The following is a 21,306-nucleotide window of genomic DNA, read 5'->3' on the forward strand; positions in this document are numbered from 1 at the left end:
ATGATTATCTCAATAAATAGATGCAGAAAGAGCTTTTGACAAGATATGTCACTCATAAAACCACTAAAAAGCAGAGGAATAAAGGGAGCCTTCCTCACAATAAGTGGTATTTATCTAAAATCACCAGCAAACATTTTCTATAATGGGGATAAGCTAGAAGCCTTCTGAATAGGATTAGGGGTAAAGCCAGGATGCCTGTTATCATCATTATTCAATATTGTACCAGAAATGCTAATTACAGCAGTAAGAAAAAAAATTGAAGGAATTAGTATAAGTAATGAGGAAACAACTATCAGTCTTGGCAGATGATATAATAATATGACTCTTTGTAGATGATATGACTTGGAGAATCATAAGGAATCAATTAAAAAACTAGTCAAAATCAGTAACAACTTTAGCAAAGTTGCAGGATATAAATAAACCCATATAAATCATCAACATTTTTATATTGTTACCAACAAAGTCCAGCAGCAAGAGAGTTTTCATTTAAAATAACTGGAAACAATATAAATTATTTGAGCATCTACCTGTCAAGATAAACCCAGGAATTATATGAACACAATTGCAAAATACTTTGCACACAAAATCAAATCTAAACCATTGGAAAAATATTAATTGCTCATGAGTAGACTGAGACAATATAATAAAAATTACAATTTTACCTAAATTAATTCATTTATTCAGTGCCATACCAATCAAACTACCAAACATTTGTTTTATAGAGCTAGGAAAAATAATATTCGTCTGGTAGATGAAATTTCATCTTGGAAGAACTCAAGATCAGAAATATCAGGAGAATCAAGGGGGAAAGAATGTGAAGGACCATGGTTTAGCCACTCCAGATCTCAAACTGTGTTAATACACTGACTAAGAAACAGAGTGGTGGATCAATAGGATAGATTAGGTACACAACATACAGTAGCAAATGACCGTAGTGATTTAGTATTTAATAAACCCAAAGATCGAAGTTTTGGGGACAAGAGGTTACTATTCGACAAAAATTGTTTTAAAAAAATTGGAAAGTAGTATGGCAGAAACTAAGCATAGACCAAAATCTCACACCATATACCAAGATAAGGTCAAAATGGGTGCATGATGTAGACATAAAGGGTAATACCATATGTAAATTAGGGGAACATGGAATAGTTTATCTGTCAAATCTATGCATAACCAAACGAAATAGAGAGCACTATTGGGATGCAAAGTGGGTAATTTTGATTTCATTAAATTAAATTGTAGCCAAGATTAAAAGGAAAACAAAAAACTGGGGAGGAATGTGCACAGCAAGTGTCTCTGAGAAAGGCCTTATTTCTCAGATAAATAGAGAACTCAAATAAATAGATTTATAAGAATATAAATCATTCCCCAACTGATAAATAATCAAAGGTTATGAACAGTTTTCAGGCAGTTTTCAGGTGGAGAAATCAAAACTATTCATAGTCATGATAACAAATCAATCATTATTGATTGGAGAAATACAAATTAAAATGACTGCAATAGCACCTCACACCTATCAGATTCACTAATATGACAGAAAACAAAAATGATAAATTTTGGAGAGGCTGTGGGAAAATTGGGACACTAGTGCACTCTTGGTAGAGCTGGGAATTGATCCAACCATGCTAGAGAACAATTTGGAACTATGCCCAAAAGACTATAAAACTTTTGACCCAGCACTACCACTACTTCTTTTACAAAAAGATTTATAGCAGCTCTTTATGTAGTGGCAAAGAATTGGAAATTAGCGAGGATGCCCATCAGTTGAGGAATGTTTGAATAAGTTGTAGTATATCATTCTGATGAAATACTATTGTGTCATAAGAAATGATAAGCAGGATGCTTTCAGAACAATCTGGAAAGACACACATGAACTGATGCAAAGTGAAACGAGTAGGACCAGGAGAACACTGTAGGATGATCAACTGTGAGTGACTTAGACATTCTCAGCAAGGCAATGATCTAAGACAATTCAGAAGGACTCATAATGAAAAATGCTATCTGCCTTCAGATAGAGTATGAATACAGATCGAATGAAGCACACTTTTTTTTAACTTAATTTATTTCTCCCGGGATATTTTTTTAGTCTGTTTTCTTTCACAACATGACTAGTATAGAAATATGTTTTACACGACTGAACATGTATAACCTATATCAAATTGCTTGCCATCTTAGGAAGGAGTGAGAAATGAGAGGGAGGAAGCAAATTTGGACTCAAAATTTTTAAAAAGGAAATGTTAGAAAAATTTACATGTAATTGAAAAATAATGAAATATTCATTTTTTAAAAATGGTTATTGAACTGGGGGGAAAAAGATCAGAGATGTAGAACTGAAGGGGCCTAAGGGACCATGTAGGCCAAAATTGGCAGGACTTGGCAACTGACTATACAAAACGTGAGAGATTGAAAAGAGTCAAAAAAATATCTGCCCTTTTGCAGACAAGGGAGACTGGATAAATAGTGGGGTCCCAGACAGAGATAGGAGAAGCAAGGGAAGGAGAATAAGTGAAGTATGGGACTTGTGGCCATTGAGCTCCTTCTCAAAAATTAATCATACCAAAACCTGTCTGAACAAATAAATGATAATAACTAACATTCACATATCATTTAAAGGTTTGCAAACTGTTTTTTATTATATATATAATCTCCCCTGATTCTTACAACACCCCTAGGAAGTAAGTGCTACTGTTCTCATCCCCATTTTATAAATGAGAAAACTGAGGATGAGGGGAGGTTCAGTGATTTGCCCAGCATCAGAATCTCACAGGTAGCAGATATCTGAGGTAGGATTTGAATTCAGGTCTCTCTGTCTCCAAGTCCAAAACTCTTCCATTGTGCCACCTCCCTGTTCTAGAAAGTGATAAGAAGGTAGAGTAAGGCCTGATGGTTATAAGCCTGCCCCAATCATGGACTGTCTTTGTGGGGTCAGGAAGTCCAAAATGCTTCATTGTTGACCCGTGGTCAAAATCTCAATTTGTTTTTTCAGTGCTGCAAAAAAGGTTATGGGGCTTTTGCATTTAATGTATTTGCATCTTTTGTGTGTATGTGTGTGTGTATTTGCATCTTAAACCAGTGTGATGGACATTTTGGTTTTGGTTTTTTTTAACACAGTGAAAGCTGTGAAAATTAGCAGATCTGTTGAAAGGGGAAGAAGTCAGGACCCTCCATGACTCTCATGTGACAAGTTTGACAGTTAAATACCTTTAGGGTTGTTTATGACAAATTATGTGAAAGGCTATACTTTATTTTTTTTTCCCTTAAAAAATTGTGCTGTTAACAACAAAAAACGGTATGCAAATAAGCTGGTCAGTCAGCATTTGGAAATATCAAAAGTGGTACCCTCTTATTAATAGAAACCTTGAGAACAGGATGTTTTCCATAGCAACGGAACAACTACTCTCTTTCAGTTTACGTTAACATAGCTTCAGAATTGCAGAAGTCTCTTTCTGGCAAGTGATAAAGAGCTACTGAGTTACCTAAAATCAGAATATTAGTTATCCTCATGCCTTTGGTTGACCAATAATTCGACCAAGAACTTTTTTTTAAATTATGCCATGATTTTACACGTATAGTTGGTTGTTTTCTCAGTGGTTGGGGAAGGGTGGGTGGAAGAAGATTTGGAAATCGAAATTAAAAATAAAAAGAATGTTTAAGATATATTAATGAATGGAGTTTTTAAAAGACATGAGAAGGAAAAAACATAAACTATGTCAGTTTTGACCTATATTCCTCTAATGTAATTTTTAAACCCTCTGGATGGGGAAAACAAAATCTGCACTGGAAATAAACTAATGATGAAGTATATTTCTCTTTAGGTGCTGAAGGATTTTCAAGAATTCCTTTGTCAATGAAGGGGAAAACTGAATGGGATCTTGACAAGCAGAGGTTGTAATAGTCTTCACCATGCGCAAAGGGGTGCTGAAGGACCCAGAGATAGCAGACCTGTTCTATAAGGAGGATCCTGAGGAGATTTTTGTTGATCTCCATGAAATTGGACATGGAAGCTTTGGAGCTGTTTATTTTGTGAGTATCTTTGTAAAAATTCAGTTCATTGGCTACATCAAAGCAACCTTAATCCGTCACTCAGTCAGTGAGTGTTCATAAACTGCCTACTATGTGCCAGGCACTGTGCAAAGGGCTGGGGATACAAGTTCAAAGGATAAAGTATTTCCTGTCCTCAAGAAGCCTATATTCTAACGAGAAAGACAAGTACACATCAGAATACATGCAGCGTAAGTACAAGGTGAATAAATGCAAATACGTACAAAGTCAGTAACTCTGCTTGGGCTTTTTCACTTTCACAGCATCTCCAGTGTGTGCCCCCTTCACTCACATAGCTGTCACCCTAGTGCAGGCCCTCATCAGCACTCACTACTGGAATAATTTTTCTGGTCAATCTCCCTGCGTTAAGTCTCGGCCCTCTCCCATACATCCACTCCTTAGCTATCAAGGTGATTATCTAGAGCTCAGGCAGGTCTGACCATGTCAGTCCTCCAGTCAATAAACTCCAGTAACTCCCTATTACCTTAAGGACCAAGTCTAAACTCTGTCTGTCATTTAAAAACCTTCATTTCCTGGCCCTTTCTTTCCTTTCCACCCATCTTAACTCCCCTCCACACATGCTATGATGCAGCTATCCTAGCCTCCTTGCTGGCTACTCTCCATCTTCTGTCTCTATGCCTTTGTAGCATTCCAGGAATGTTCTCCCTAGTCACCCCTGCCCCCTAGCTTCCCCAACTTCTTTCAAGACTCAAATCCCAATTAGTGCAGAAACCTTTCCCAATCATTCCTCTACCCTAGTATTCCACTGCCTTCCCTCTCACTTTACTTTCCATTTATACTCTACGTAATTTACGTGTATAATTTTTTTTGTATGTTGTCTCCCATTAGAATGAGAGTTCCTTGAGGGTAAGGACCATATTTTCACCATTCTCTGTCACCACTGCCTGACACACAGTAAGAGTCTAATAAATGCTTACTGAATGACTGACAAGCTAAATTCATATCTTTATATGTATTTTACAGGATAGAATCTTGCCTCCAGTAAGAGCAAAAGTTGGATTTGAAAGGTATATCTTCGTAGTACCTCCTGAAGGTATAGTTGTAGCTCATCTAGCACAGCTGGTCAGAGGGTGAAGATGGTAAGGCCAGGATTGGAGGATTTGCCAGAGAGAGTGAGGAAGTAATAGAAACCTCTCTCCTCCAACCAGGCTCCCTACCTATATTCTCCATCCGTGAGTCTACCTTCTCCCATTTACCCCCAGTACACTGGGCTAGTTGAAGGTGGGGTAACACCTTGCTCCTTATTGCACACCCTTCTTCTGCTACCGTGATTCAGTCCTTGTAGGTTCATTCCACTCAGAATAATCAGCCCTCAGGTCATTCTCAGGCCTTCCTCAAGGTTTCTGCTAGCTGACTCATAGCCTTTCTCTCCACCCCAGTCTCTGCCCTTATACTCAGAGACTACAGTATGATATCTACGTGTTGATGTCCTCTCAACGATCCTTGCTTTCCAGCTCAGCCTTCCCAGTTTCCATGATCTATGCCCTCACTCCATCTCAGCTGTACATAGTGGTGACTGTCTCCTTGACCTCATCAGCTACATGATCTAGGACCATGAAGTTGTTCTCTCTGACCAAGCCTCCTATTTTCCATGTCTCCCTCTGCACCCCTCCCACCCCTGTCCTCTGTCCTCACTGCAGCCTCCACTCACTCCTCCCCCCTCCCAGCCTTCCCTGGCCTCCCTTTCCTGCTTTTGAGATCATGACCCTCTAATTAATGTCTCATTTTTGTGTCATCCTCTGCACTGACTCCAAATATAAATTCTTCTTTTTAGCTTTTAATGCCCAACACACCCTGGCCCCAAGCTATGTTTCCAGCCTCAATGGATGTTATGTCCCCTCCCACACTCTGAGATTCAGCCAACTGGCCTATTCTCTATTTCTCACACACAGCACATCATGATCTCTGTGCCTGGAACCAGCCATCCCACATGACTAGAATGTACTCTTTCCTTCCCTTGACTTCATAGACTCCTCTCCTCCCTTCATATGCTGCCTAGGCAGCATTTTCTGCATAAAGCCTTTCCTGGACACCCTTTATTACCTCCAGAAAACTGTGTGCTCTTTTAAAGAAGTGTCTCATTCTCATCCCGTGTAGCCCTAGCACATGGCAAGTAGTAGGCACTTCATAAATGCTGGTTGAATTGAATCAAATGGAATTAAAGGGCAGAGATTTTTATCTTATGTAGAACAATTAACTTGCCACAGAATATGATCTTAACCCCAGCAAGCCACCTTACAGCTGTATTCCATTGTTTATGAGAAAGATTCAGCTACCTCTTTGTAGGAAGGAGCTAGAGACACTCCACCCTTAGTACTAGAAAAGCTACCCCAAGCAGGCCAGTCATTAAATGGGTCACCCGAGCCGTCTCCCTGTATGTGGAACAGGCTTATTACAATGACTTCGAAGAAAAAAACCTGACAAAGCAGCCTTGTAAGAAGAGATCTGAAAGTCACTGCTGTCTGCCGGGGCTAAGCGAGGGGCAGAGTAGTTCATTGTTAATCGTAGAGTTGTAGTGCAGTCTGGTGCCCTTCTGGGCACCAGCATCTTCTTGAATTGAGGATTATTTTGACAGCAGCATCTAAATGAACTGACTGTGTCATTGGGAGGCATCTCTCCAGTTATAAACTTGAACTTGTCCAGGCATGTGCACCTCTTGGGCTGGCCCAACTTTGCCCATTATACCCCAGTGTTATAATTGTCTCATAGACCAGAGTCTGGGCAGGGCCTGGGAGCCAAAGAACAGGCCCAGTGAGTAAGATGTACCAGAGCGAATCTTCATCTTCAGCAATTGTTTGGCTTTGCCTTCTGAGGCAGTTCAGCCCCAAGTCTGCCTGGATGCTGCTCAAGACCCTTCTCCTAGGATCAGCTAGGTGGTTCAGTGGATAGAGCAACAGTGCAGGGGTCAGGAGGACCTAAGTTCAAATTTGGCCTCAGAATATTACTAGTTGTGTGACCCTGGACAAGTCACTTAACCTTGATTGTCTCCCAGAGAAAAGAAAGACCCTTCTACTACTACATAGTAATAGAGTTCCAGAGCCAGGAAGTAAAGTGGAGGCCTGGTTCTGGCCAATAAAAGTTAAATCTCTTCTATTAGGGTCCAGGGTCCCAGAGACAGGGCCTGTATTCTGGTGGGAGGGCATGAGTATGATGCATGGGCTGCACTAATGACAACACTAACTGCCATATTTGGCCTCCAGCACCTCAGTACCAAAGGGAATAGGCAGGCTGCTGCAGAAAGTCTTCTGGAGTAAACTATATCTTTATAGCTTATACAGAGCTGGCTGAAAAGTACGTGGAATGCAAGATCATTCCTTAATTACATAAATTTGTTTTGACTGAGTTGTGCAAAGCACGCCCTATCCTCTAGCAATGTGTTTCTCCCTCACACATTGAGAGCAAACAAGAGTCCTTGACAGACACAATCACAGAAATAACGTTTTATAATGATTCTCTGACTATAAACCATGATGCATAAGACAGGACAATGCCTGGCATGAGCCAGGTCTGGACAGAGGAGAAACCCCTTAGAAAGTATGAGGTTCTGTACTTGCTCCTGTCTGTGGCTGATGCTGTGCTGACTGAGTGCAGCCCCAGACGGCTGCAGAGTCTTCTCAATGAGATCTAGAGTATCTCTGTTAGAAGGTGAGCTTCTTGGGGGCAGGGAGTACCTTCTCTTATTCTTCAATCTCCATAGGATATCAACCAAGGAATGTGGTATTTCTGGGCCAAAGAGGGTGCACATTGTAGTGATTATAGAGATATGGTTCTGTATTACTTCCCAGAATAGCTGGATCAATCCACAGCTGCCTCATTGTACCACGGTACCTGCTTTCTGATAGCCCTTCCAATAATTGTCATTTTCATTTTTGTCAATTTTGTTAAACATATGGGTGTGAGATGAAACCTCAGAGTTGCTTTAATTTGCATTTCTATGATTATTAGTGATTTGGAGCATTTTTTCATATGACATGATTTCATATGGTTTATTGATCACTTGAATCAATAAATAAACTTATCAGTAGATTACATTTCATTTGATTTTTTGATAGTTGGATGTCTTCCCTTAATATTCATATCTTTTGCATATTTGCCACTTGAGAGATTTATTGTTATAAATTTGAAGATTGTTATATTTATTGTTAATTTGAATCAATTCCTTATATAATTTGGATATCAGACCTTTATCAGAAACTTGAGGTAAAGGTTTTTCCCAGTTAATGTTTTCCCTTAGCTGTATTGGATTGTCTGTGTAAAACCATTTTAATTTTATGTAATTAATTGTCCTTTCTTGTGTGATCTTTTCTAAGTGTTTTGCTACAGTTTCTTAGTATCATCTTGTTTCTTTCGTAGGAAGAAAGTATTGATATTGACATGGTTCAGTGCCTCTATTAGGATAGAACCTCATTGTTTTTGGCAATAATCTTACATTCAGAGCAGTAGCAGTAGCAGAAAAATATGAACACTATATGATTTTTACTACCATCCACTCTTTTTTTTTTCCACTACGCCATTATCAATATGGAAAAAGAAAGAAAACCACATGAGATCAAAGGCCATTTTGTTTTTGCCTTTAACAAAGACAGATGGATGCCATGGCCAAAGAGTTCATGTTGCTGGCAGTAGAAAAGTAGATAATGTTAAATTTGACTTAACCAAATAGCCAATACCAATCAAAACAGGACTTCTTGATTTTTGTGTGTGTCATGGACTCATTTGGGAGAGTAGTGGAGCTAATGGACTCTTTGTAATGTTTGGAAATGAATAAAATAAAATATATTGGATTACAAAGGAAACCAATTAGATTGAAATACAGTTCTTAAAAATTTTGTGGTTAAGACCCTAGTCTGCAGAAGAGAACATTATATTACCCCAAACCAAAGCATAGAAGGTATTTATACAAGAGAGGAAAAGAATACAAACAGGTGAAACATAAGAAATGTACAATTTCTATTAGGGAATTTTAAATGGATTCAAGCCTTGAGTTCATTCAGAAGAATATGCTCAGGAAAATTCTCAATGATGAACTTCTCCTATTGGTCACAGAAACATTGATATCTGTAGCCCATCCCTTACCCCATCAATAGATGAATCCTGTAGCAGTCTTGGCAATTCACATTGCAGTCTCCTGGAAGATACTATCAATGTGTTGAAAAATTAGATTGAGGCCAGAAAATGTGATGTTTTATAGCACTTCTTATGGACTGCTTATGGATTCTAGCCATCTGGATAAACTATATAATGACCTGAATATGGCAATTGAGGCATTAAAATGTCGATATTACAATCCTGTTCCTTGACTCTTTAGTCACATTGTGACTACTTGGCAAAGGTAGATGCCAAGAAACCTACTTAGATTGATTAGCAGACTGGCCCTGCTCCTAGAGCCTCCTTTGAATGAGAGTAGATGTATAGAATCTAGAAGAAATGGCTGTTATTGAATACAAGCAGGTATTGGCCAATAGAGTAGATTTTCTGGAAAACATTTTTACCATATTCGAGGGATAGACCTTCCCTATCAACCATGAAAATAACTCAGTGGAACATTTCCATGGATTTGGGTTTATATATGTAAATTGAGAAATTAGTACAGGATTAAAAGGTAAGTCATAATTATATCTGGGATGGAGGAAAATAGGACAAGGGATTAATGTATTCATCTTGGATCCCCTTATATAAGACTATGAAGGTATAGGTTTGTGGTGCTACTTTGTTGAGCTCAAAATACCTTCACTCACCCACATAATTTAAATAACTTTACTTTTTTATTGTCCCAAATGCAGTTACTTGGTAGCTTCAATGTTGGTTTCAGTTTTTAACATATTTGTTCTTACTTCAAACTTCACTTGACTTTGCCATTTCCTTAAGCTATTATCCTAATTTTTTTCTCCCTTTCACTGCCAAACTGTCAACAACTAGACCTGAGTTCAAATCGTGTCTCAGATACTTACTAACTGTGACCCTGGGCAAACCCCTAATCTTTTTGGCTTCAGTTTTCTCACCTGTAAAATAGTGACAATAATAGCACCTGCTTCCATTAGGTTCTTATGAGGCTCAAATGAGAAGATATGTAACACTTTATTTTGCAAATCTTAACAAACTTTATAAATGCTGGCTAGTTATTCTTTATTTAAAAAAGGAGGTCCATATTTATTGCCTTCACTTCCTTACCTTCCAGTCACTTCTCAAACCCTTAAAAGCTGGCTTCCAACTTTACCATTATTCTCCCTAAGGTTACTGGTGATGTCTTAGCTGCCAGATTCAATGAACAGTGCTGGCTGATCTTTCTTGACCTCTTGGAATCTCTGGACAGAACTGACCACTTCTTTCTCCCTGGGTTTCAAGATGTTGCTTTCTCCTATTTCTCCTTATTCCTGTCTATTCACTTTTCCTAAGGTCTCTTTTGCTTAAGAATCCGTCCATATTCCACCCTCTTTTCATTGGTACCCTTTGGCTCCCTACTGGGACATCCTTTCTTAGTTCTCTACATTCTCTCTTTCTCTTAATGATTTTATCAGCTTCTGTGATTCAGTTATGATTTCTGTGCAGATCCAGCCCTCATGCCTCTTTTGAGTTCCAAAGCCATAGTACCAACTACCTCCTAGATAGATCCACCTAGGTATTCTATAGCCATTTTAAACCCAACATATCCAAAATAGAATTCACCATCTTCCTCCCCACCAACATCCCCTGTAATGCTCTAAAAATGCACAATTTTAGACATTAAAAAGAATCAGCTCTAATCTCCACTGGACCAGGACTTTTAAAAAAAAAGTCTTCCAGAATCCTACAAAAGTCCTGGAAAGAGACAAACCAGGGTAGATGGAAGGTTCTACGCAGTATGAAAGTACCTCATCCCACAGGGCAGAGCTTTTGTCATTCTTCATTTTCAAAGAGGACCAGTGATATCATGGGGCAACGTCTTGACTTGCAGGTAAATTGGATTTAGGTGAAGCAGAGCTGCACAAAGCCATTAGCCTTACTCTCTCTTCCAGAATCGTTGAAGTCCAGTGGTAGGACAAAAGTCTAGATGACTGGTAATGGCCCAGGATGCGGTGGGTGACCTTGGCTTCTTTGACATCTGACCATGCTCTAAGCATTCCACAGCGCCTGCTTCAGTCACCTTCATGGCCATTGGAACAAATTGGTCTCATCCACCCACTCCACTAGGGAATAGTCATCCTCCTAATTCACTGATGGGTTTGAGACCTATCAATTGCCTGGTGAGAGTTGGGTAGCAGATGGACCAAAGGTGGATGAGCACCCTGAAGAGGGATCAGCAAGCCCTCACACCAGAGATGCTAGTTCTCCTTGAATATCCCATATATCCCAAGGTGTATGTGAGGAATTAGACCTAAATATAAGCCTCCAACCCAGACACTGAGCTTAGTTATATGAGCAAACCAAAGAAAAGGCCAAATGTAATGAAGAAATACCTTGGATGGAAAGATGCCCGAGGGGTAAACCTATAAAAAAAGAATAACTTTATAAGTCTAAGTAGACTCTGAAAGGAAAAAAATATCCTAGCTACCAAGACTGCAAGAGTACCCAGAAAAAAGGAAACAAGAGATATAGTTAGGAGGAAAGAAGAGCTGGAAGAATCAACACCTTTAAACAGACAGAAGGAAATCTTACCTAAAAACTAAGTTTCTGCTGAAAACTACAATGAGATGAACAGAAAAAAAAAACAATTCAGTGAGACAACATGATATATTAAAAACAAAATCAAAAGACTGAACTTTTTTAAAAAATGAAAATGTTGGAAATATAACATAAAAAATAACTGACCTAAAAAAAAAGAACAGGTCAAGGAGAGAATCTCAGAATTATTGGACTGCCTGAAAATCACAACCCCTACAAAAGCTTGAAAACCATATGAAAACTTTGCAGATCTCTTAGAACCACAGTGTAAATTTAAAATTTTAAATTCACCAGTCACTTCTGGGGAAAAACCTATTAGTTCCAAGAACATCATAACCAAAATCCTGAGCCCTTAGTTCAAAGGAAAAAACACTGCAGACAGCCAAAAAAAAAAAATAGTTCAGGTACCAAGAGCCACAGATAGGACCCAAAAAGGCTTGAGAGCTTCCACAAGCAAGAAAAGAAGAGATTGGAATATATTTTGAAAGATGAAAGTTTTACAAGCAAGAGTAACTTATCCATAAAAATCAAAATATGCTACAGGGAAGTATGTGTTCCTTTAATAAAATAGAGGGTTTCTAAGCATTCCTGAGCAGACACTTTAAAATGGAAATGCAGAAATCAAGAGAAATAAGGAAAGGGATACATTTGTTCATTTTGAAGGAGCTATATGAGTATGAGTTATTGGCATTTTAATAGAGTCAGATGAACAGTCTTCTCAATATCCTAATACCTTCAAGTATCATAAAGAACTATAAATAAGATGGAGAAGATCTGGCAGTGGTTCTGTTCTATTTTGATAATCTTAGAAGAAATTGAAAACAGGAAGGATAAAGGACTATATTGTAAAGAAAGAAGACAAAAAGGAGGAAAATCACAACCTCAAATAATAAAGGAGCATAAGGTGAAGTGAGTTCAGATTTGATGGCAGAAGTGGGAGGGAATGGGCACCCTATGAATCTCACTTTTCTCTGAACTGGACAAAGGAAATTTAAACACAAGTTTACACAGAGAGACACACACAGAGATTGCAGTATAGAAATACATCAAATTCTAAAAGGAAGAAATAAGACAATAGTGGGATGTGAGGGAGGGCAGGAGAGATAACAGAATAGGTGTGAGTAAAATACTGGATTGGTGAGGGGGTAGGGGAATTAAAAGGAAAAGAAAAATAAAATCTTGGGAACAGAAACAGGGCAATCCAACAATATGCTGCTTATAAAAAAACATACTTGAAACATAAAAATTTACATAGAATTAAAATGAAAGACTTAAGTAATATCTATTATGCTTATCTGAACTCAAAACCAAAGGTAGTGATCACAATTTCAGGTGCATCTGTGTTAAATATACAAATAATAAAATTACATTTCAGAGAAACTGCATTATACTTAAAGTCACCGTAAATATTGAATCAGTATCAATATATAATATCTATACATGAAACACTTAAAAGTTAATCAGATGGCAGGGATAAATAGACATTAAGACTGTAACTTTAGAGAAATTCAACATACCCTTTGCAGACCTGAAATAATTTAACCAAAATATAAGCACAGAAGAATTCAAGGACTTGAATAAAACTTTAGAAAAAGAGAGTAGATACATGGTAATTACTAATTGAGAACAGAATACCTCTCAGCCATTCATGCATCTTTAAAAAATTTATTATGTATTTGAACATATAGACCTCACCAATGATACAAAAAACTAGAAATATTCAACCCATGATTTATTGGTCATTTGCAATAAAAATTATATTAAATAAAAGTCCCTTGAGGAAAGGATTAAAAATCAATTGGAACCTAAGTAACATGACCTTAGGAACTAGTGAATCAAAAAAGAAAAGTATAGAAACAATAGAAAATTTCATCCAAAAAAAATGACATTAATGAAACAACATACCAAAACTTATGGAATATAGCTAATGTGATTCTTAGGAGAAAATTTGTATCTCTAAAACTCTTTCATCAACAAGAAAAGAAAGAACAAATCAATGAATTAGATATGCAGCAGAAAATGGTAAATCTAACTAAACAACAAAGTAAAACTTCTAAAAATCAGAGACTAAAGAATTGAAAGCAAAAAAAAATCGCATTGATAAATAAAACAAGGAGCTGCTTTATTGAAAAAAGTACTAGAAAGATAGATAAATAGCTAATCTGCTTCAAAAAAAGAGGAAGATCAATTTTATCAAAAATGCAAAAGGATAATTCCAACAATTGACAAAGTAAAGTAATTATGGAAATTATTTCGCCTAATTTTATGCTAACAAAACTTCTAACTTAGATGAAATGGATAAATATTTACAGTAATATAAAATACCCATTTTAGCAGGGGGAAAAAATGGTTAAATAGCCCACTATTTGAAAAAGAAGCTAAACGAGTCATAAATGTACTCACAAACAACAAAACCTCCAGGCCTCTTGGATTTTCAAGTGATTTCTATTCTAAGAATAGTTAACACCAATATTATGTAACCTGTTTTAATCTTGATACCTAAACCAGAAGGAGATGAAACAAAAATAAAACTATAGATTAATATCCCCAATGAAGGTTGACATAAAAATTTTGAATGTTATATTAAAATGATTATATATGGTAATGAGGATTTATACTTGTAATTCAGGATTGGCTCAATATAAGGGAAACTGTGAACGTTAAAAAAAATTGTCAATGTAAATAGTAAAACTTAATAATTATATCAATAGATGTGAAAGAGCTTTGAACAAAATCCAACACTTATTTCTCTGTGTGTGTGCATTTTCTTAGAAAGTATAGGAATAAATGCTTAATATAATCCTTAATATAATGAATAACATCTGTCAGAAACCAAGACTAGGCATTATATGTTATGAAGAAAATTTAAAGGTCTTTCCAATAAAATCAGAGGTAAAATAAGGATTCCCATTATCACGACTACTATTAGTTCTGGAAATTCTTGCTATGAAAATAAGAGAAGAAAGAGAAATCAAGGGAATAAATGGAGGCAGAGAGGAGAGAATACTCACTTTTTACAGATGATATAATTATCTAGAGAGTCCTAAAGAGTCAACTAAAAATTAATTGAAACTGCTCATAAATTCAACAAAGTTGCAGAATATAAAACAAATCCACAAAAATCATCACTATTTCTGTATCTTATCAACAAAAGTCAAGTCAATAAACGTTTGTTTTCCTGCTGTGTGCCAGGCACTATTCTTAGCACTAGAAATACAAAAAGAGGTAAAAGATGGTCCCTACCCTTAAGGAGCTCACAATCTAAACCCAGAAGGAAGAGACAAAAAACAAAATTCCATTCAAAATAACTAAGATGGCAAAAAATATTTGAGTGTCTATCTACTGGGACACAACCAAAAACAATAAAGAACAAAACCCTAAATAATTGGGAACATAGTCATTGTCTATAGGTAGGTGATGCTGATATGATAAATATTACTAAATTACTTAAATTAATTTACTTAGTACTGTACCAGATTACCAAATAATAATTTTGAGACAAAGAAAAATATTATGTAAGTCATCTAGAGGAAGAAAAGGTCAAAAAATTTTTTAAAGTTATCATGAAAAAGTGAGAAAAAAATAGGACTAGCAGAATCAGATCTCAAACTACTACAAGGCATTAATCATCAAAATGATTGTTACTGACTAAAAAATAAAGGTTGATAAGTAGATGTAGACCATACAGAAGCAAACAAACACAGTAGCATAGTGTTTGATGAGCCCAAAGACCCCAGTTACTGGGGACAGGAATCATTTTTTAAAAATTGCTGGGGAAACCGAAAAGCCCTCTGGAAGAAATTAAATATATACCAGCACCTTACACTCTATACCACAATAAGTTCCAAAGATATACATGAATAGACATAGAAAATGATAATATAAACAAATTATAAAAGCAAGGAAGAAATTGCCTTTCTGATCTATGAGTAAGGGTAGATTTCATAACTGAACAAGGAACTGAGAAGGTCACGCAAAATAAAATGGTCAGTTTTGATTGCATGACATTTTAAAAGTTTTTGCTTGAGCACAAGCAATGTGGTTACAACTGGAAGGGAAGCAAATCTTTGGGGGAACATTGGAAAATGAAAAGAAAAAAAACTAAGCATGTTTCCCTGATAAACATCTCCTATCCAAGATGTAGAAGGAGTTGATTCATATTTATAGGACAAAAAATCATTTCCCAATAGAGAGTCAAAGGATATGAACAAGCAGTTTTCCAGTTAGGAAATCCAAACCATCAATAATTATGTGGAAATTAATTTCAAAATCACTCATATTTACAAAAATGGGAATAAATGCCACTGAGAAGACCTCTATTAATTGATTAAAAAGCAAAGTGTGCCAAATTAGGAAAAAAATGATGCAAGGACAACATTATAAACAAATCTATTTTGACAGACTCTAGAACTCTGATGAGTGCTATAACAAATTATAACTCCAGAGAACTGGTGATGAACATAGTACCCACCTCCTGTCAGAGAGGCAATAGATTCAAAGTTCAGAATGATCCCATTTTTAGGCATGGTCATAGAGAGAAGTCACTCTGTTTGACTGTGTGTATTCATTACAAGGGTTTTCTTCTGCTGTTCCATTGTCAGAAGGGACAAAAATAAGAAAAATTGTAAAGCTTCAGTTGATTCCTTCTTACTTTCAGGATAAAATATAAACTCTTCTATCTGGCATTTAAAGTTTTTTATCATTTGGTTGTAGACTATCTTTCCAGACTGATGACACATCATTCCCTCTCATATATTCTACATTCCAAACAGCTACTTGCTTTTTCTCATATGTAATATTCATCTCCTTCCTTGGCACCTTTGCACAGACTATCACCCATATCTGAAAGCCTTTCTCTCCTTACCTCCACCTTTCAGAATCTTTCTTTTCCTTCAAAGTGTAACTCAGGCTCCACATATTACTCATTATGTTGGCAAAGATGGAAGACAGAAAAATAGCCAAACTCAAGGGGCCAGAGGAAAACAAGTACACTTGTTCATTGATGGTAGGATAGTGAATTGGTCTAACCATTCTGGTCAGCAGTTTCAAACTGTGCCTAAAATGTCATTAGACTATTCATCCCTTTAACTCAGCAAAACCCCTTTTACACAGATCTCCCTAAAGACATCAGAGGAAGAAGGAAAACATCCTTGTGTATAAAAATATTTGTAGCAACAATGAATTGGAAACTAAGGGGACATTGACCTGTTGGAGAATAGCTAAACAAATCATGGTATATGAATGTGGATTCTAATTGAGTCATAAGAAGTGATGAAATCTCCAATTCAGTTTCTTTTCCCTCCTCCATCCAGTGGCTAGCATCTCCTCCTCCTCTTCCTCAAAAAATTCCTTTACTCTGTATATACACATCACTATGTGTGTGTGATTTTATTTTCATCTCTGTTCCCCAGAATCTAGCAGAGGTCCACATACTTATTAGTTCTTTACGAAATTTAAAGCAAAAAAGGCTATGAAGTTGAGTCTTAACTAAGGCAAAGATAGATTCTGAAGATATAATATAATATTCAATAAATAAAAAATTCAGTCATTTATTTCTGGCAGTATTGTTCCTATTGACTAGTTGAGGGATGGAGAACCTGTGGCCTCGAGACCACAGGTTCCCCACCCCGGCCTAGTTGAATTATCCATTTATATTTTATATCCTGGAAAACATTCTACATTAAATGATACTGAAATTATTTTAAATGGTGCCAGAATCAGGACCTGAGTTTAAATCCTTCCTCAGACACTTGTAGATGTGTGTCCCTGGACAAATCCCTTGTGTCACTCAGTTTCCTCATGTGTGAAATGGGAGGGTGCAGCTCTAAAGTCCTTTCCAGCCTAAAGCAGAGGTGTCTGACATAGAGCTTGCAGACTGCATGTAGCCCATAGGCTTACACCAAATCAAAATGTCGTTCCCATCTGATTTTAGTGTGTTGATATATTAACAACAACAACAACAAAAAAAGAACAGATAAACCTGTGTGGTTTCCTAAGTCAGACTGTGGCCTAGAGGCCTTGTTTCTATTTGAATTTGACACCACTGTTTTAAATCTATGTTTCTATGACTTTCTCTTCAACCCTGATATAAATGGATTCAATTCATCATGTAGGCCTAAAAGCTGATGTGATCTCCACCCAGAACACTGCTTTTCACATAGTAGGAGCTCCATAACAGTTTGTGGAATTAGATTAAAATGTCTGACACAGTGGAAGCTTGCTCTAATATTGTTTGGAAGCCTTAGCTATGTAACCTTTCAATATGCTTCTCTTAACAATTGCTGTTGAAGTCCATCCACTCTTTTATTTAGAACTACTAAGGCTAGTCTTTCAGAATGGGGTTTAACATGGAGTTTGGCTTCTAGATTCAAACTGAATTCAAATCTTTGATTGGGATGTTTGAGGAGCTTCATGTGTTTATGTTGGGCTGATGAGAGGCCATTGAGAGTATTTTTCTTCCCAGCAAAAATTCATTTTTTATTTAAATTAACTGAAGGAAGGATAAACTTAAGTAACTCTTAGTTACACCCTTGTTAAGGTAAGACTGGAAATTCTGTGAAACTAGAGATAGACCCACAAGAAACTGATTTTCCAGTGATATTTCCAGACTTTTATTTTCCACCCCTTCCCTCCATAGATGATTTTCTGACAGTCTCAGTAAACTGGATGCTTTGGTGGGCAGGTGAACTTGTCAAGTTCAATGAACCACCACTTTGTAAATGTTATTCTTGGTTTGGATAGCTAAAGCTCATCATTGGGTTGAGTTTTCTTTTTTTCCCCTACTTTTCTGACTGCAAATCATCATTGATTATAAATAACCCTTAATAAACTATTAGGTAATAATGTGGTCTAATTACATTTAAGTGGAAATATAGGAGGGAGAGAGGGAGGGAGGAGAAGAAAGAAAGGAGGGAGGGAGGGGAAGAAAGAAAGGAGGGAGGGAGGAGAAGAAAGAAAGGAGGGAGGGAGGAGAAGAAAGAAAGGAGGGAGGGAGGAGAAGAAAGAAAGGAGGGAGGGAGGGGAAGAAAGAAAGGAGGGAGGGAGGGGAAGAAAGAAAGGAGGGAGGGAGGGGAAGAAAGAAAAGAGGGAGGGGGAGAAGAAAGAAAGGAGGGAGGGAGGGGAAGAAAGAAAGGAGGGAGGGAGGGGAAGAAAGAAAGGAGGGAGGGAGGGGAAGAAAGAAAGGAGGGAGGGAGGAGAAGAAAGAAAGGAGGGAGGGAGGAGAAGAAAGAAAGGAGGGAGGGAGGAGAAGAAAGAAAGGAGGGAGGGAGGAGAAGAAAGAAAGGAGGGAGGGAGGAGAAGAAAGAAAGGAGGGAGGGAGGAGAAGAAAGAAAGGAGGGAGGGAGGAGAAGAAAGAAAGGAGGGAGGGAGGGGAAGAAAGAAAGGAGGGAGAGAGACAGTAAAAAAGATGGTCAACTTTAGATGGTCTTTTCATATCTCAAGTTTGTCTTTCTAAAATCTTGGAGAAATTATTTTTAAAGCTCTTAAATACACGGAGGCAGGGCGGGGAGAGCAAGGAGAAAGATTACACAAGTAGTTTGCTTTAGTTAAAAACTACATTGGTTGGTGGGGGTAGGAGTAAGCTATGGCAGTTTTATGAGAACCTTAGACACCACAATCGATTACCTTCCAAATTTTCCATGTAAAAAAATCAATCTACTGGGAAAAACAAGATTGGAGTTCTTGGTACAGATGCAATTGTTGATTGTAGAATCATTTTACTTTTATGCAAACTGTATGGGAGGCAAAAGGAAGAGAGTGAAGATGTCTCATAAAGTTGGGCCAAAGTTCTGTCTTGGTGCGTCCAAGGAGCCGAGATGGATAGATTTCCAAAGGTGGGACCTCTCCGTTCTGTGAGCCAGAGTTTTAAGAGGTCATAGAAAAACCTACAAGTTTAATATTTCGTCTCACATCCCTCGTCTCCTACTAATTCTCATTTCCCTTTGCTCCTCTTCGTGTAGGCCACAAATTCCCACACCAATGAAGTGGTGGCCATTAAGAAAATGTCTTACACTGGGAAACAAACCAATGAGGTAAGATCAAGGCAATTCTGTATTTAAACGGGTCCTAAATGAAGCACGTTACAGGGGCTTTCCTGTGACAGCGGGAATGAGTTTTTCAGACATTCCTTTAACACATCTTTTTTCTTTCCACACAAGGCTGAAACAAGTATGCCCATTGGTCTAGCTCACTCCAGTCTGTTTTGAAGTGGATTTAATTAAGTCAGAGGCAATGCAGATAGTATCAGGGTTAGTCGAATGGCTCTATTCTCATATGTTGCATGAGAGATTGCATTTGCATATTTGAATTAAAGTAATAATAAAAGTTCATATAACATATTCATGGTTTATGCAATGTCCTAAGTTGCTGTTTAGCATATGTGCTATATAGATGTTTTCAATATTGAATGTGATGCTGTAGATATGAACATTTGAAAAGCCTTTTCTGTTTGAACTAAAATTCTTTTCTGCTTCACCACAGAAATGGCAGGATATTCTTAAGGAAGTCAAATTTTTACGTCAGCTGAAGCACCCCAACACCATTGAATATAAGGGCTGCTACTTGAAAGAGCACACTGCCTGGGTAAGTCAGAGGTAACTTTGCTATTTATTTGCTCACCACTACCCTACAAGGGCAGCTAGGTGGCACAGTGGATAGAGTTCTGGGCCTGGAATGAAGAAGACTTGTCTTTCTGAGTTCAAATCCAACCTCAGATATTTAATAGCTGTGTGATCCAGGGCCTTACTCTGTTTGCCTCAGTTTCCTCATCTGTAAAATGAGCTGGAGAAGGAAATACAAACCACTCCGGTATCTCTGCCAAGAAGAACCCAAATGGGACCATGAAGAACCAGACAGGACTGAAGTGACTGATAATATTATCCTCTAGTTATTTCTGTTGTTTGTGTTTATTAGCCACAGAAAATGTATTGTATGAGGTGCATTTGTGAGATTAAACATTCTTCAATCAACAACAGTCAGCAGATATTTATTTCACTCTTACTATGTTCTTTGCACTGTGTTGGTATACCAAAAAAGACCAAAAAAAAAACCCAACACAAAAACCACTACTGTGGTCCCTGCCCTCAGGGAGCTCACATGCTTACACCTGGCACTCGAGGTATATACCATGTAAATGGGAGGTAATCTCAATGGGAAGGTGTGAGCAGCAGGGGAGTGACACACAAGGAACAAGAAAAAGTTAGATCCATCAGGATATTTTAAAGAAAGGTGGAGGTGAGAACCTAACTTGCAGCAAGTGGGTTTTTGCTTCCATCTCACAATTCTCATAACCATAATTTATTAAGTACATTCCTCCATTCAATGTTTCACTTGCCATTTCTGTGTTTGCCAAATGAGCATCATCTAGACATCCAGTGTTTAGAATAAGAGAGGCGATTGTCCCACTCTATTGTGCTATAGTCAGACTGTATTTGAACTCAGGATATTAATAAATGATTCTTTGTCCAGAGTGGGAAAGGGTGGAAGGGTGGGGTGGGCTGAGGATCACATGAAGGAACTGGGCATGTTTAAGTCAGAGAGATCTGCTAAGCACAGGCTATCACTGAATTCAATGACTGTTAACAAAGCAGAGTTACCAAGCTTCTGTGT

At 37.5% G+C, this 21,306-nt stretch overlaps 1 protein-coding gene across 1 annotated transcript in view; it reads left to right on the forward strand.

Moving 5' to 3' along the window:
* The window catches only part of TAOK3 (TAO kinase 3), a 236,691-nt gene that overhangs the window by 104,118 nt on the left and 111,267 nt on the right, over positions 1-21,306 (forward strand). The window contains exons 3-5 of the mRNA XM_072600303.1: positions 3,813-4,020; positions 19,659-19,730; positions 20,179-20,280. Of these exons, the coding sequence (XP_072456404.1) occupies positions 3,901-4,020; positions 19,659-19,730; positions 20,179-20,280 (294 nt within the window). The 5' untranslated portion in view covers positions 3,813-3,900. The remainder of the gene's footprint in view (positions 1-3,812; positions 4,021-19,658; positions 19,731-20,178; positions 20,281-21,306) is intronic.

Source organism: Notamacropus eugenii, chromosome 4 (assembly GCF_028372415.1).
Source record: "Notamacropus eugenii isolate mMacEug1 chromosome 4, mMacEug1.pri_v2, whole genome shotgun sequence".
Taxonomy (NCBI): Eukaryota; Metazoa; Chordata; class Mammalia; order Diprotodontia; family Macropodidae; genus Notamacropus; species Notamacropus eugenii.